General features: G+C 38.2%; 1 protein-coding gene across 8 annotated transcripts in view; it reads right to left on the bottom strand.

Moving 5' to 3' along the window:
• LOC139759472 (nuclear distribution protein nudE-like 1) overlaps window positions 1-16707 on the bottom strand; it is a 228957-nt gene that overhangs the window by 21227 nt on the left and 191023 nt on the right. For all 8 annotated transcript variants that reach the window (XR_011715065.1, XR_011715064.1, XR_011715066.1 and 5 more), the window contains 4 exons: window positions 15938-16086; window positions 12056-12192; window positions 11434-11643; window positions 10578-10678 (listed from right to left, as the gene is read on the bottom strand). Coding sequence is in view for 5 of the 8 variants with exons in the window: in XM_071681638.1 (XP_071537739.1) it covers window positions 10578-10678; window positions 11434-11643; window positions 12056-12192; window positions 15938-16086 (597 nt within the window). In the remaining 3 variants the exon portion in view is untranslated. The remainder of the gene's footprint in view (window positions 1-10577; window positions 10679-11433; window positions 11644-12055; window positions 12193-15937; window positions 16087-16707) is intronic.

Genomic DNA, 16707 nt, shown 5'->3' with positions numbered 1-16707 from the left:
TAGTCCCACTCATGAGATCAGTACATTTTTCAATACTGTATATTGTGTGTGTGTGTGTGTGTGTGTGTGTGTGTGTACACTACCCATTTGCACCTACAGGAAAGGAGCGAATATTCATACTGCCCAACTCCTTAACCCTTAAATGCTGATTTCCAAAGCATGTGGTGGGATTCATCATCAATTAGTTTGTCTTTTTCTTTAACCTACAACCAATGTAAGTACACTTTTTTGTGCATATCCTTTACTTCTAACTTAATAAACAGTAATGAGCATCATTATTCAAATGCAAGATATAAATGACTACTGGGATACCTAAGCATAAATTTTAAGGCTAAAACCACAGCCAAATAAGCCATGTTAGCTCACTTGTTTTTACATATCTTACCTTTGCACATGCATTTTCAGATTTCTCTTAACTGCAGCACCAAACATCATAACCTTAATCTACCCATTCTTTCCCTCCAACTCTTGCATTTACTTGCTCAATTTCTCTTTGGCCTCTCATGTACAAATCACTCTCAATTTTCCTTACTTTTCCAATACTATTTTCCATTTTCTTGTCCACCTTATTCATCTCAGCTGTGATATCATGCAATACCTTCCTTACCTTATCAAGCTCTCTCCTTTATACTCCAAATACTGTGTGTATGCACGAGTATGTCTAATAATATTTTTTCTTATATACTGCATTAGCAGCGGATGGAACCATGGAAGCGGAAGTGGATCATAGGGTGGGGGAGGGGGCGAAAATTCTGGGGGCCTTGAAGAATGTGTGGAAGTCGAGAACATTATCTCGGAAAGCAAAAATGGGTATGTTTGAAGGAATAGTGGTTCCAACAATGTTGTATAGTTGCGAGGCGTGGGCTATGGATAGAGTTGTGCGCAGGAGGATGGATGTGCTGGAGATGAGATGTTTGAGGACAATGTGTGGTGTGAGGTGGTTTGATCGAGTGAGTAACGTAAGGGTAAGAGAGATGTGTGGAAATAAAAAGAGCGTGGTTGAGAGAGCAGAAGAGGGTGTTTTGAAGTGGTTTGGGCACATGGAGAGAATGAGTGAGGAAAGATTGACCAAGAGGATATATGTGTCGGAGGTGGAGGGAACGAGGAGAAGAGGGAGACCAAATTGGAGGTGGAAAGATGGAGTGAAAAAGATTTTGTGTGATCGGGGCCTGAACATGCAGGAGGGTGAAAGGAGGGCAAGGAATAGAGTGAATTGGAGCGATGTGGTATACCAGGGTTGACGTGCTGTCAGTGGATTGAATCAAGGCATGTGAAGCGTCTGGGGTAAACCATGGAAAGCTGTGTAGGTATGTATATTTGCGTGTGTGGACGTATGTATATACATGTGTATGGGGGGGGGGTTGGGCCATTTCTTTCGTCTGTTTCCTTGTGCTACCTCGCAAACGCGGGAGACAGCGACAAAGTATAAAAAAAAAAAAAAATACTGCATTAGCACACGGAAACAGACAAAGAAAGCCACATCCACTCACATACACACATACAGTAAATAGGTGCATGCACACACACATACATGTATATACATACATATACATATATACACATGTACATATTCGTACTTGCTTGCCTTCATCCATTCCTGGTGCTACCCCACCCTACAGGAAACAGCATCACCATCGCCTACATCAACGAGGTAGCGCCAGGAAACGGATGAGGAAAGGCCACATTGCTCACATCCATACACAAGCTGTCATGTGTAATGCACCAAAACCTACAATTCCCTATCCATGTCCAGGCCCCACAGACTTTTCCATGGTTTATGCCGGATATTTCACAGGCCCTGGTTCAGTCCATTAATGGCATGTTGACCTAAGTATACCACATTATTCCAATTCACTCTATTCTGTGCACACCTTTCACCCTCCTGCATGTGTGGGGGCTGTTCTTAAACAAGTATGATACATATGTCTTGTGGAAGCTCTTCTGATGATACAGATGTCTTGTGGCATGTCTTCTGAATACATGGTGTGGGAGGAAAGCTACTAGAAGCAGCAAAGCATTTTCATCAAGTGTGTATTGCACGTTTGCATGCAGGGTGGGCCTGTGGCAGGGGTATGTGATGCTTCCATGGCTCTTTCATTTGCCTATGGATGGGGTGGTGAGGAAGGTAAAGGCAAGGGTCCTGAAGAGAGAGGTGAGTATGCAGTTCATAGTAGGTGGGGGGGGTCCTGGTAAGTATGTCAGCTGTTGTATGGTGACAACACAGAACTAGTGGCAGATTCAGACAAGAAAAAGTAGAAGTTGGTGTCCAAGACTGGGAGAGTTTGTACCAGGAGGAAGTTGAGATTATATATGAACAAAAGAAAGTTCATTGCGTTTGGCTGGGAAGAGGGACAGATTAGATGGGGTGTGAGTCTGAATGGAGAAAATCTGGAGGAACTGGAGAGTTTTAGATACCTGGAAGCGGACATGGCAGTGAATGAAACCATGGAAGTGGAAGCAAGTCAAAGAATGGGTGATGAGGAGAAAGATGGGAGCATTGGGAGAATCTGTGGAAAGAGCAGGCAAAAATGGTTGTTTGAAGGTATAGCAGTTCCAATGATGTTGTATGGATGCAATGCATGGGCTATAGATGAAAATGTCTAGAGAAAAGTGGATGTGTAGGAAATGAAATATTTGAGGGTATAAGGCATTTTGACTGACTGAGCAATAAAAGGGTGAGAGAGGTGTGGTAACATGAAGAATGTGGTTGAATGAGCTGACAAGGGTGTGCTGAAATTGTTTGGACATGTGGAGACAGTGAGTGAGGAGAGGGTGACAAAAAGGACACCTGTGCCAGAAATGAATCAGGGTGGAGGTGCTGGAAATTAAATGTTTGCAAAAAATAAGTGGTATGAGATGGTAATAAAAGGGTAATAGACAGGTGTGGTAACACCACTGAGCCTACTATACCTTCAAACATGCCCATCTTTGCCTTCCCTGATAGAAATTTCTCTTTCAACGCATTCTTTAATGCTCTAAAGACTTTACCCCCCTCACTTACCCAGTGACTCACTTCAGCTCTTATGATTCCATTCATTGCTTTGTCTACTCCAAGGTATCTAAAACACTTTAAATCTTCTAAGTTTTCCCCATTAAAACACATACCTGATGTAACCTGTCCCTCTTCAGTGCTAAACATAATATCATTGCTTTTATTCACACTTACTTTAAACTTTCTCCTTTCACACACTCACACCCACACCATATATTCATAACACCTTCCACAAAGCATCACTATCAAACCTATCATGTACTTTCTCCATATCTATAAATGCTACATAAAAAATTCCTCCATTTCTCTAAGTATTTCTCAAACAAATGGGTGCATGGATGTAATTTTACGCATTGAATGCAAAAGAAAGGAAAAAGAAGAATGTGTTGGAAATGAAATGGCTGAGGATGATATGCAGTGTAAGGTGGATTAATCACATAAGGAATGACTGCATAAGACAGGATTGTGGTGGTAAGAATAAGCTGACTGAGTGTCTGTGCTGATATGGTATGGACATATGAAGAGCAAAGACTGACTGAGGAAAATGATGTACATGTCAGAGAGGGTCACCAAAAAAGAGATGGAAGGATGAAGTGAAGGTGGTTTTCGAGTATGAGGATTTACACACTAAGAAGTGTGAGATGCATTCTTGGGAAGGAATGAATTCTATGTGATATACGAACAGGGGGGGAAAATGCTATCACTGAACTGAACCATGGCATATAAAGTGGTGAAAATAAACCATTAATCAGTCTGTGAGGCCTGGTTGTACAGAGTAGAGGTGGTTTTAGTACAATATACTACATAGTTAGAGAGTGGATGTGCATACATAAGGCCAATGTTCGTTTGTTCCTGATGGCACCTCACTAAGACAGGAGAGGCAATACTTTATTTCTCTCCTGTCTGCCTCAGTGCATTACATCATTCCCAAAAGTTTAGATTTTCAAGTCACTGCAGGCTGTGAAACATCTTTTCACATTTGCTAATCTAACAATTTCACCTACTTTGAAGGATGATGACACAAGACCACAGTATTCCAACTGAGAAATTTACAAGTCTTGAAGAGCATTATCAGCAGTTTTGCCTATAGTGTCCTTAGAGTCAATGAATTCAAGCCATTCATCACTTCTGGATATGCAATGGTAGCTCTTCTGTGCTTGCTTAAGTTAAGATAATCAGACATAATTTCTGTATTACAATGTACTTCTTACATTTGACAGCATCTTATTTGTACCCAATAACAAGTGCAAACAACCAATTCTTCATTTCCCTACAACAAAGCAGTTGAAATCTATCTACCACTAACATTCATGTTGCTTTGAATGCCTAACCAGAAAACCTGATTTACATTTGCTGTAGTCTCTCAATGTCTCCTACAGATGGTTTTTCCCTCAAACTCAAACCATATATCATTCACAAAGGATGATATGAAGCTGTGTGCCAGCACATAAGTTTGGCACGAGAATCAGAAACAGCAGAGGTGCAAACAAACTTCCAGAGGCATCTAGAAACCTGAATCAACTCTCCTCAGCAAACAAGTCACATGTCATTCAGATAATAAATTATTAACATTTCTGAAGAACTAATACAAGCCCAAATAAAGGGCTTGATACAAGTTTCTCAGGATACAAGTCTCCTATGTGATATCATGAATGCTCCGACATCTTCAATAAACATAATCAACTCACTAGTTTTCTCTTACCAAAATAAAAACTGGTATGTCTAGTGTGTTTAGTGGCAATCTAGTATTATAGGTTGGGTAGGTGTAATGTTTACTGTTAAAAAATATTTCTTGTGCCCAATGAGTTATGAACTTATCTACATGAAGAAAAATACTATAACTGAAATAAATACCACAACAACTATGATCTTATAAGAAGACAATTTCCAAATACTTAACCCCTAAGTTACTGAAATGTTATGGTTAAGCAAAGATGACCAATACATCAAACCAACGAACAAAAGGTTTAGGATAGGTCTAAGTCATTTCATTTGAATAGAATGAAGCAAGAATAAGTAAGCATTTAACCTATCATGAACATTACTTCTATCACAACTTTGCATAACTACATGTGCTAACGTAAACTCTGATGCATAAGGCAATACATCATGACTGTAAAGAATCTGTGATGAAAATAATTTTCTTACATTTTGGTTTAATTATTATTTATTTACTTTATTATACCCGATCGCCACTTCCTGCTGTCAGCAAAAGATTCATCCACCCATATACACAAATACATACATACAAGCACATACATGTACATATACATATCAACATATATACACATGTGCATATTCACACTTGCTTGCTTTCATCCATTCTCTGTACCACTCCACCCTAAAGGAATCAGCATCGCCACCTGCATCAGCGAGGTAGCGTTAGGAAACAGACAAAAATAGGCCACATCCACTAACACTCAGTCTCAAGCTTTCATGTGCAATGCACTGAAACCACAGCTCCCTATCCACATCCAGGCCACAGAACTTTCCATGGTTTACTTCACACATTTCACATGCCCTAGTTCAGTCCACTGACAGCACAATGACCCCAGTATACATCACTCCAATTCCCTCTATTCCATGCATGTCTTTCACCCTCCTGCATGTTCAGGCTCCAATCTCTCAAAATCTTTTTTTATTCCATCCTTCCACCTCCAATTTGGTCTCCTACTTCTTGTTCCCTCAACCTCTAATGCATAAATCCTCTTTGTCAACCCTTCCTCACTCATTTGTTACACATGTCCAATCCATTTCAACACAGGCCTCTTCTGCTCTCTCAACCACACTCTTTTTAGTACCACACATCTCTCTCTCACCCTTACATAACTTAATCAAACCACCTCACACCCCACATTGTCCTCAAACATTCAATTCCCAACAAATCTACCCTCCTCCATACAACCCTATCAATAGCCCATGCCTCACAACCATATAATATTGTTGGAATTACCCTATGACTCACTTCCATAGTTCCATTCACTACCAGGTCCACTTCCAGATATCTAAACATTTCACTTCCTCTATTCAAACTTACATTCCAACTAACTTGTCCCTCAACCCTGCTGAATCTAATAACCTTGCTCTTATTCACATATACTCTCAATTTTCTCCTTTCAAACACTCTTCCAAACTCAAGTCACCAACTTCAGCAGTTTCTAACTTGAATTGGCAACCAATGCTGGATCATCGGCAAGCAACAAATAACTTACTTTCCAGGCCCTCTTATCCCTAGCAGACTACATACTCACCCTCTCTCCAAAACTCTTGCATTTACCCCCCCTAACCACCCCATCCATAAACAAATCAAGACAACCATGGGGACATCATGTACCCCTGCCACAGACCAACCTTCACTTGGAACCAACCACTCTCCTCTCTTCCTACTCATGTACATGCCTTACACTCTTGTTCAAAACTACTTCCAGCAACTTACCTCCCACACTATATCTTCTTCAGACCTTCCACAAAGCATCTTTATCAAATCTTTCACATGCCTTCTCCAGATCCATAAATGCTACACACAAATCCATCTCTTTCTCGAAGTGATTTTCACATACATTCTTCAAAGTAAACACCTGATGCACACATCCCCTGCCACTTCTGAAACCACACTGCTCCTCCCCAGTCTGATGCTCTGTACATGCCTTCACACCCTCACAAACATGCCTTCACACTCTCAACAAACCGATGCCTATAGTTTGAATATCCACCTTTATTCCCTCTGCCTTTGTACAATGGCACCACAAATGCATTCTGCCAATCCTCAGACACTTTACCATGATCCATATATATATATATATATATATATATATATATATATATATGTGTGGGAGTTTAGAATGTTATCCTGGAAAGCAAAAGTGGGTATGTTTGAAGGAATATTGGTTCCAACAATGTTATATGGTTGCGAGGTGTGGGCTATAGATAGAGTTGTGCGGAGGAGGGTGGATGTGCTGGAAATGAGATATTTGAGGACAATATGTGGTGTGAGGTGGTTTGATCCAGTAAGCAATGAAAGGGTAAGAGAGATGAGTGGTAATAAAAAGAATGTGGTTGAGAAAGCAGAAGAGGGTGTTTTGAAATGGTTTGGTCACATGGAGAGAATGAGTTAGGAAAGATTGACCAAGAGGATATATGTGTCAGAGGTGGAGGGAACGAGGAGAAGTGGGATACCAAATTGGAGGTGGAAATATGGAGTGAAAAAGATTTTGAGTGATCAGGGCCTGAACATGCAGGAGGGTGAAAGGCATGCAAGGAAGAGAGTGAATTGGAACGATGTGGTATACTGGGTTTGACGTGCTGTCAATGTATTGAACCAGGGCATGTGAAGCGTCTGGGGTAAACCATGGAAAGTTGTGTGGGGCCTGGATGTGGAAAGGGAGCTGTGGTTTCGGTGCATTATTACAAGACAGCTAGAGACTGAGTGTGAACGAATGGGGCCTTTGTTGTCTTTTCCTAGCGCTACCTCGCACACATGAGGGGGGAGGGGGATGTTATTCCATGTGTGGCGAGGTGGCGATGGGAATAAATAAAGGCAGACAGTGTGAATTATGTACATGTGTATATATGTATATGTCTGTGTGTGTATATATATGTGTACATTGAGATGTATAGGTATGTATATTTGCGTGTGTGGACGTGTATGTATATACATGTGTATGGGGGTGGGTTGGGACATTTCTATCGTCTGTTTCCATGCGCTACCTCGCAAACGCGGGAGACAGCGACAAAGCAAAATGAAAATATATATATATATGTGTATGTGTATGTATGTATATATATATGTATATATATATATATATATGTATGTATATATATATATATTTATCCCTGGGGATAGGGGAGAAAGAATACTTCCCACGTATTCCCTGCGTGTCGTAGAAGGCGACTAAAAGGGGAGGGAGCGGGGGGCTGGAAATCCTCCCCTCTCACTTTTTTTTTTTTTTTTTTAATTTTCCAAAAGAGGGAACAGAGAAGGGGCCCAGGTGAGGATATTCCCTCAAGGGCCTAGTCCTCTGTTCTCAACGCTACCTCGCTAATGCGGGAAATGGCGAATAGTATGAAAGAAAAGAAAGATATATATATATATATATATATATATATATATATATATATATATATATATATATTCTTTTCTTTCTTTCATACTATTCGCCATTTCCCGCGATAGCGAGGTAGCGTTAAGAACAGAGGACTGGGTCTTTGAGGGAATATCCTCACCTGGCCCTCTTCTCTGTTCCTTCTTTTGGAAAAAAAAAAAATATAATATATATATATATATATATATATCTTTTCTTTCAAACTATTCGCCATTTCCCGCATTAGCGAGGTAGCGTTAAGAACAGAGGACTGGGCCTTTGAGGGAATACCCTCACCTGGCCCAATTCTCTGTTCCTTCTTTTGGAAAAAAAAAAAAAAAAAAACGAGAGGGGAGGATTTCCAGCCCCCCGCTCCCTCCCCTTTTAGTCGCCTTCTACGACACGCAGGGAATACGTGGGAAGTATTCTTAATCCCCTATCCCCAGGGATATATATATATATATATATATATATATATATATATATATATATATATCCCTGGGGATAGGGGAGAAAGAATACTTCCCACGTATTCCCTGCGTGTCGTAGAAGGCGACTAAAAGGGAAGGGAGCGGGGGGGGCTGGAAATCCTCCCCTCTCGTTTTTTTTTAATTTTCCAAAAGAAGGAACAGAGAAGGAGGCCAGGCGAGGATATTCCCTCAAAGGCCCAGTCCTCTGTTCTTAACGCTACCTCGCTATTGTGGGAAATGGTGAATAGTATGAAAGAAAGAAAGATATATATATATATATGGATCATGGTGAAGTGTATATATATATCTACCAATTAATCAACAACATAAGTCACCCCCTTTCTTCATAAATTCAAATGAAATACCATCCAGTCCCGCCATCTTGTCGGATTTTATCTTCCACAAGGGTTTCACCACCTCTTTTTCCTTCACCAAACCACCCTCTCCAACTCTCTCAATTCACACACCATCCTGACCAAAACACCACACATCTGCCACTTATCATCAAACACATTCAACAATCCTTCAAAATTCTGGTTTCAATAACACCATATTGCTTTCATCATACCATTGTCTGCAATCATATAATTATATCCAAAATACCTTTATTGCTTGACACAACTTGGATAGAAGAGCACTGAAAGCTGCGTCATTATATAATTCCATACACCCAACCATAACAGCAGCCCTCTCTCACATATTACTACATATTTCTACTTTTTTTTTAAATATTTGATCGGTGTTTCCTACATTAGTGAGGTAGTGCCATGAACAGATGAAGAAAAGGTCACATCCACTCAAATCCATTCTCTAGCTGTCCAGTGTGATTTCTACATGAAGGAACAGTTCCAACTCATCTTCAGTTATACCTTTTAACAAATCATACATAATTCCTTTCTACAAAATTCAAACATCTTCATTAATACTTTCTAACAAATACAATTCCTTTAACAAAAAATATATTTCTATTCAATAATTCTAGCACATATTTTCTTTACAAACATATACCAACTCAAACCATAATCATCCGATTCACTGATAGATCTCTACATCATATCTCCAACAAAATTCAATACACTCATAATAAAAAAAACTTTTATTTTCCTACAGCTTTCAGCTTTGTTCAAAAATACATGAAAAAACTTATCATAGTGAAAGGTAAAGCTTAAGTGCAATAACTAAGCTGGGCATGTCAATGAGCGAATTTTCTCTTAATCGGTTTCAACTTAAGTTATAACTAAAGACATTCCTTAAATGTTTAAACAATATCAATAATGCAATCTGTATTTCTAAGTAAAATATAGATTACTTATCCATCTAGTATGTTATATCTAAAGAAAGACTTAAGAGTGTTTAAGAACAATGACATCAGAAATACTGCAATGTACCTCTCCATATTGATCCACAAAAACATCCACTTTCAAATTTAACTACATTGCAAACAAGGCAAATGAAGTGTATTAACATTCTCTAATGAATTAATTTCCAGATTTCATAAGATGTATATGCAATCAGTGAAATTTTGTTAACTGTATATTTTTCCATTCAGGTAATCAAACCTATCTTTCTACCCTTTCTGAAATTTATTACAAATGTTCTTTCTCTGTGTAAGTGGTAAGATGTTAATGTAATAGCAATAATGATTAAAGTGAGCTTACTTATCAAACAAAATTTTCAAGTAAAAACTTACGACACTTGGCTAACTTTTTTCAACATTAAAGATATGTTTAAGCTGGTAAAATGTATCACATCTACGAGATTTCCTGACTTTATACTTTTGAAAGATGAAAATCTGTATAACAATAATTTACAGAGAAACAAACATACAAGTCATTAACCTAATGCACTTTCTCTACATTAGTTTCTTTATCAGAATTCTCTACAAGAAAGTATAGGTACAAATATGCATGATTCATCCACCTGCTGATGACTGAAGAACTTATTGGAACTATGGCTTGCAAAATAATGCTAAAATTTTACCTCCTCCTCATTAAGCCATATTCACAATGAAACAAAAAAGTAAGGAAAACTTACCCCAACTTTTCTTAAAAGGTCACCAACAATGTTGAGGGCTGATATCCTAGCCGAGGGAGTCATAGGCACATTTCCATTGTTCATATTGTGCAAAGGATGTGCTGAAAAAAAAAATCCTTATTTAAAGATAATTCATATTCTTTACATATACATTTCAGCAAGCACAATCATGTGTTTTTGAAAATGAAACATTAATAGATTAAAGCTATATAACCTCAAAAGTGATTCCACACTTATGACAATCCTTCTAAATTTAAAACATTGATGTATCTTTCCAGCTTGCCTCATTACATGTTTCAGTTATTTTCAGTAGTTTTCTCCATCTGTTATCTATATAAAAATACTCTAAGTCATGAAATCAATATCCTGTCTACATGTATATTTTCTTAAACCTGCTTGTACTCCCTCCCTTAATAAGGTAGCATCAAGAACAAACAACCAAATCTTAAGTGGAAAATTCCATTTGGCTCCTTCTCCTCTTCTGCCTTTCAGATAATGACAATACAGAAGGGAAGAATTTCCAGCGACCTATTCCCAACCCTCTTAGTCGCAGAACTTAACACAGATATTTTAACATTTTCCAAACAATACTTGCACACATTCATAATTCACTCCCAATTACTATCCTGCGCTGCAGGTAACAAGTGTTATATGGAACATCCTTGTAGTTGTTATGATTTGGAGACTAAATGTATGCAAATAAACCATTGTTCATATGTTCCTGATGTTACCTCACTGAAGTAGGAATGACAATCATATACTACTTCATCAGCAAAATTTTATCATTAATATACCTGTATCATGAAATTTTTCACTTGGTTATCAAGTAAGTGAATTAAGAGATTATGCTGCTTACTTATTACAGGTGTGCTTGGAACAGAATCTGACAGCGGTGTCTCAGACAAGAGCTTATTGGAATCAATGGTGTCCTCCGGTGCTGGCAATGATTCTTGTTTTGGAGGAGGTTGAAGGTGTATTTTTTGCTGCTTCTGATGGTGTTGTAGGGCCTTGTCATTGTCTGGCCCATCAACATCCTTTTCCTTAACACTCAATTCTTGCCGAAGATCTGTACAAGACACAAATTAGCAATGTCTTTGCATAAAAAACTGATGCTCAAATGAAGTGGAAAATAACATTCAAAGAGAAAAAACAAACAAAAACAAAGCAAAACAAGTTTGCAGAGATCCCCACTCTTACCTCCTTGAAGTGTCATTACAATGCCACATAAGCTTAGGAGCAGCTTCTACCTCCCTTCAAGAAGAACATGTAGTAATGGCCTCCACTATCCCAGTGTCATTTCTCACTTGGACAAAATCATTAGTCCAATTGTAATTTCTATTTCCCCGTCATTCTCTTATTCTAATTCTCTCCCTTATAAATTAATTGAATGCCCTACCAAGAGTCTTCGTTCTTCTAAAAACCCTTTCTTTCATCATGTGAGGTGCAGGAAAAAGCTACATAAGAAAAGGAATCCTTACCTCTAGCCTCATCCTTCAGCCGTTGTACTGTCACTTTAAGGTCTTCCTTCTCGTCCAGTTCAGACTCCAGGAAGGCATTACGCTCAATGGCTAAATTCAACCGAGTTCCAAAGTCTTCTAATGAAGTTACTGTTGCTCTTTGGAGAAAATAAAAAATATGTAATATTAATATAAACATACAAACACGCACACCATTCACATAAATACATGTAAAAACTTATGAGAGAGAGAGAGAGAGAGAGAGAGAGAGAGAGAGAGAGAGAGAGAGAGAGAGAGAGAGAGAGAATGCCATTTCATGTGTAGTGGGGAGGCAACAGGAATGCATGAAGGTAGCAAGTATGAATATGTACATGTGTGTGTATATGAATAAAGGCAAACAGTATGAATTATGTACATGTGTATATATGTATATGTCTGTGTATGTATATATATATGTATACGTTGAGATGTATAGGTATGTATATTTGCGTGTGTGGACGTGTATGTATATACATGTGTACGTGGGTGGGTTGGGCCATTCTTTCGTCTGTTTCCTTGCGCTACCGCGCTAATGCGGGAGACAGCAACAAAGCAAAATAAATACATAAATAGTGTGTACATATGTATATGTATGTATACATTGAAATGTATAGGTATGTATATGTGTGTGTGTGGGCGAGGTGAGGATATTCCCTCAAAGGCCCAGTCCTCTGTTCTTAACGCTACCTCGCTATCGCGGGAAATGGCGAATAGTATGAAAAAAAAAAAATATATATATATATATATATATATATATATATATATGGAGCAGGGGGCTGGAAATCCTCCTCTCTCTCTTTTTTTTTTTTGATTTTCCAAAAGAAGGAACAGAGGGGGCCAGGTGAGGATATTCCAAAAAAGGCCCAGTCCTCTGTTCTTAACGCTACCTCGCTAACGTGGGAAATGGCGAATAGTTTAAAAGAAAGAAAAAAAAAATATATATATATATATATATATATATATACCGATATGAATCTATGAAAGCTAAACTTAAGGACTGACATAGTATTTTGCCTATCATAAAATCATTGTAAAAAGTGTCTTATGTCTTGTTAACCAGGCATATTTTGGATATTATCAAAAGAACATATAAGGAAATGGTTAATAAAATGTTCAGTAAATTATATACAGCACACATATCCAGGTTACAGTATGCATCTCAAGACTGGTCACTTAAACTGAATATACATACAAATGTGATAGTAAAGCTCTAATGGACCACAGCAACAACAAAAAGGAACCTGAAACAAGGTCTAATTTACAAGAAGCAATTAGCAACTATTCTGCCCACATTGGAAAAGAGAAGAGAAGGGGGAAAAAAGGCTATAACTCTCAAATGTTCAAATGAAATGAACAAAGCAATGATTGAGCAGTTCTTTGAAATTTGCAAAGACCAATCTATAAGTAAAAAAAAAAAAAAAAAATAAAAAAGATGTGTAGTAGGCCTGCTATAGCAAAAGCGGGTTGCAGGCAACAACTGACCAAAGAGGTACCACCTCTAAGATACTGGGAGTGTTAACAACTGTAATGCAGTGAACCAACATTATGGTGGCTGTCATGTTCTTTTCCCTGGTACAGATCGCTGTCTTTTTTTCTGCCTCAAACACGTGTTGCTACCATTCTGGTCAAAAACACATACACTCTCCATCTTAAATATACCATGGAATAAAATGCAATTCTCACAACTCTGTTGATAACTCTTAAGTTTTCCTGCAATGAGTGCTATGCACTGGCCCTGCTTAATGGTAAAATCCCATCATACATAAAGGAAATTCAGGAGAAAAGGCCCCATGAATATAGTACTCTTTCCATATACTGTACCTACCTACCTATCTTCCTATCCAAGAACCCCCTTTCTTCTTTTATAATATTTCTTCAGTGCTCTGGAAATTAACCTAGCCCACTGGGTGGGACCATAGGTCATAAAGTGTAGTGTTGTTGAGGGTACGTATTTGTGGGAAGAGTAAAGGGTAAATGGATGGAGAGTTGAGCAAATGTTCTAGTATACATGTAGTCATGAGGCAGGGTTGTGTGATGTCACCATGGCTTTTTAACATACACATGGATGGAGTGATAAGATAGATGAAAGCAAAACCTGGGAAAAGGGGATGGAGTGTGGTGGTGATGTATGGTGGATAGTGACAAGCCTGTTAGCAGATGATAGTGTTGTTCACTGAGAGTGAAGAGGAGTTGCAGAATGTTGTAATTGTCTTTTATGATGTGTTAGCATTGGTGATTGAAGGTAAATGTAAGTATAAGTAAAGTAATAGTGTTTGAAAGGCAACCGTGTTATAAATATGGGAGAAAAAGACTGAAAAATGTGAGAGAATCTAAATACAAATTTAGTTAAGTTTGGTGATATAGGAGAGATAAGAGAGAGAGTAGTACAGGGTAGATGAGTCACTGGGTCCCTTAACAGAATGATGAAAACCAGAGGTGTAAGTATGGAAATTAGGGAAAGGATTAAGGAACAACACAGTCCTCCCAACCCTTACCTATGCAGCTGAAACATAGTATGGAATGAGTCACAGAGGTCAGGAATCCAGCCAATGGAAATGAGCTATTTGAGAGGTGCATGTAGTATAACTAGATGGAATTAAGAAAGAAATGAGGGTGTGTAAGAGAGATGTGGTACGGCAGGGAATGCAAAGGGAATGAAATGTGGAGTGGTAGAGCTGGTGAACATAATACTTTGCGGTGGTTTAAACATTTGGAAAGAATGCAGGAAGGAGAATTTACAAGGAAAATGTTTGATATTATGATGATAGGAGTTGGTGTGAGAGGAAGACCACCCAGAGTATAGGAAAATAGACTGGAAGAGTACTAGAGGCAGATAAATGGTGGAAGAATGCATGAAATGGTGCATGCAAGGGAGGCACGTACGGAGAGAGATAAATGGAGACTCCTTTGCCAAGGCCGCCCCCATGATGGGATTTCCCAGAGAGAATGGAAATCAGAGATATAGACTGATTAAATCATCTAATCTGACTTCTAACACTGTACCATGCTACCAGACATACAATATCTCCACCATGAGCAAGTGATAGGATTGGCTTCACAAATAAAACCTGATGCATGAAAACCTTACCTTAAATGGCAATCATCAAGTTTTTTGCAAACAATTAGATATTTCTGCCATGCCAATACCATACAAAATAGTTTCAATGAGCAAAATCTTTGATATTTCCAGAAAAAGATTGTAATCTTTAGAGTATCAACCCCTAAATATCTTTTGGTAGAATAACTCAGCACTACACAGGTACTCTGTAGGCTTTAGCAGTGCATAAATCCAATATGAAACTATGCATGAACTAACCACCATCATGAAGAATGGTGGGCCTACCAAAGGCAGGTAAAACGATTTGTTCTACAAATCAAACCTGATGAATGAGTCTTATTTTCAACAGTAATTGTTGGATATTTTTGCAGACTGTATTATAAGTATTTCACCAATGCTGATACCACAGCCAGGTATTTCTTTGATGATTTCAGAGGAAAACCATTTTAATCATCTTGAGTGCTACTAAATACCTTAGGGAGAATAATTTCATTACTATACAGGTGGTCTGTGGAAATCTAATATGAAACTACGCATGAAACCATCATTATAAAGAATGGTGTACCTTGTTAACCCAGTGTCCATCCCTCCACCAAGTATTTTGAGGAACCCTTAAAAATACTGCTCCTGATTCCTATATTTAAGCCCACAGTCAAACAGGTTTGATACAGTGTTAATGACTACCATATAAGCTGATTATGTCGTCATCTTCAGCTCCTTATGGGTTTAGGGACCTCTAAAAACAATATACAGTATAAGGGTTAGATTGTTGTGCTTATTGAGTAAAAAAAATGAAAATTACATACCTTTTAGCTCTTTCTAGATCATCATTGGCTTGCTCTAACTCCCTGATATAACGTGTAAGGTCCTCCTTAATATTTTTGATATCTGTCAGTTCAGTCTGCAATGAGGTAACCTGCCCATTGAACTCATTGTGTAGACGTTCAAGTCGTTCCTGCAATAAAGAAAGTCAGAATTTATCATTTGCTCACATACTACCTGGTATCAGCTGCTAAGAAATGTAGAATTATCACTAATGGATAAACAATAATGTTCTTTCTGACATACTTTCTATCTGTCATCTAAACACTTCAAATACCTTTCATGACTATGAGTACCTCGTTGCCCTGAAACTCTCCAGCATACGCCTCATCCCTTCCCAAAAATGCAGTTTTCCCTTCATAAAAGTACAGCATATGCATGTCACTTTCACTGAAACTTTAATTCCATTTCCTGATTATGCAATGATGTACGTATTGGCTTTTACATATAAAATCTGCAAATCTCTTGACTCCTTCCACTCTAATGCTCAGTTTTATGAATAGTAAACTAAAGAAAAATATCTGGGCTGGATGTCATACAATAGTTTCAGATGCTTTTAACAGTTACTTAAAGGGAATAAAATAAATTTAAATGACATGAAAAAACACTGCAGCACATGACCAGGTCAACAGAGGCACTGGATCAATTGCCTTATGGAATCTGAAGTAGAAAAGCAGCCTAATACATTTAACAATGACCACAAAACCATTATCTACATAAGCAATATTAGCCATCAACTTGCTGCAGCCAGTAC

Source organism: Panulirus ornatus, chromosome 33, assembly GCF_036320965.1.
Source record: "Panulirus ornatus isolate Po-2019 chromosome 33, ASM3632096v1, whole genome shotgun sequence".
NCBI lineage: Eukaryota > Metazoa > Arthropoda > Malacostraca > Decapoda > Palinuridae > Panulirus > Panulirus ornatus.
This window is presented reverse-complemented; position numbering and strand designations above follow the sequence as displayed.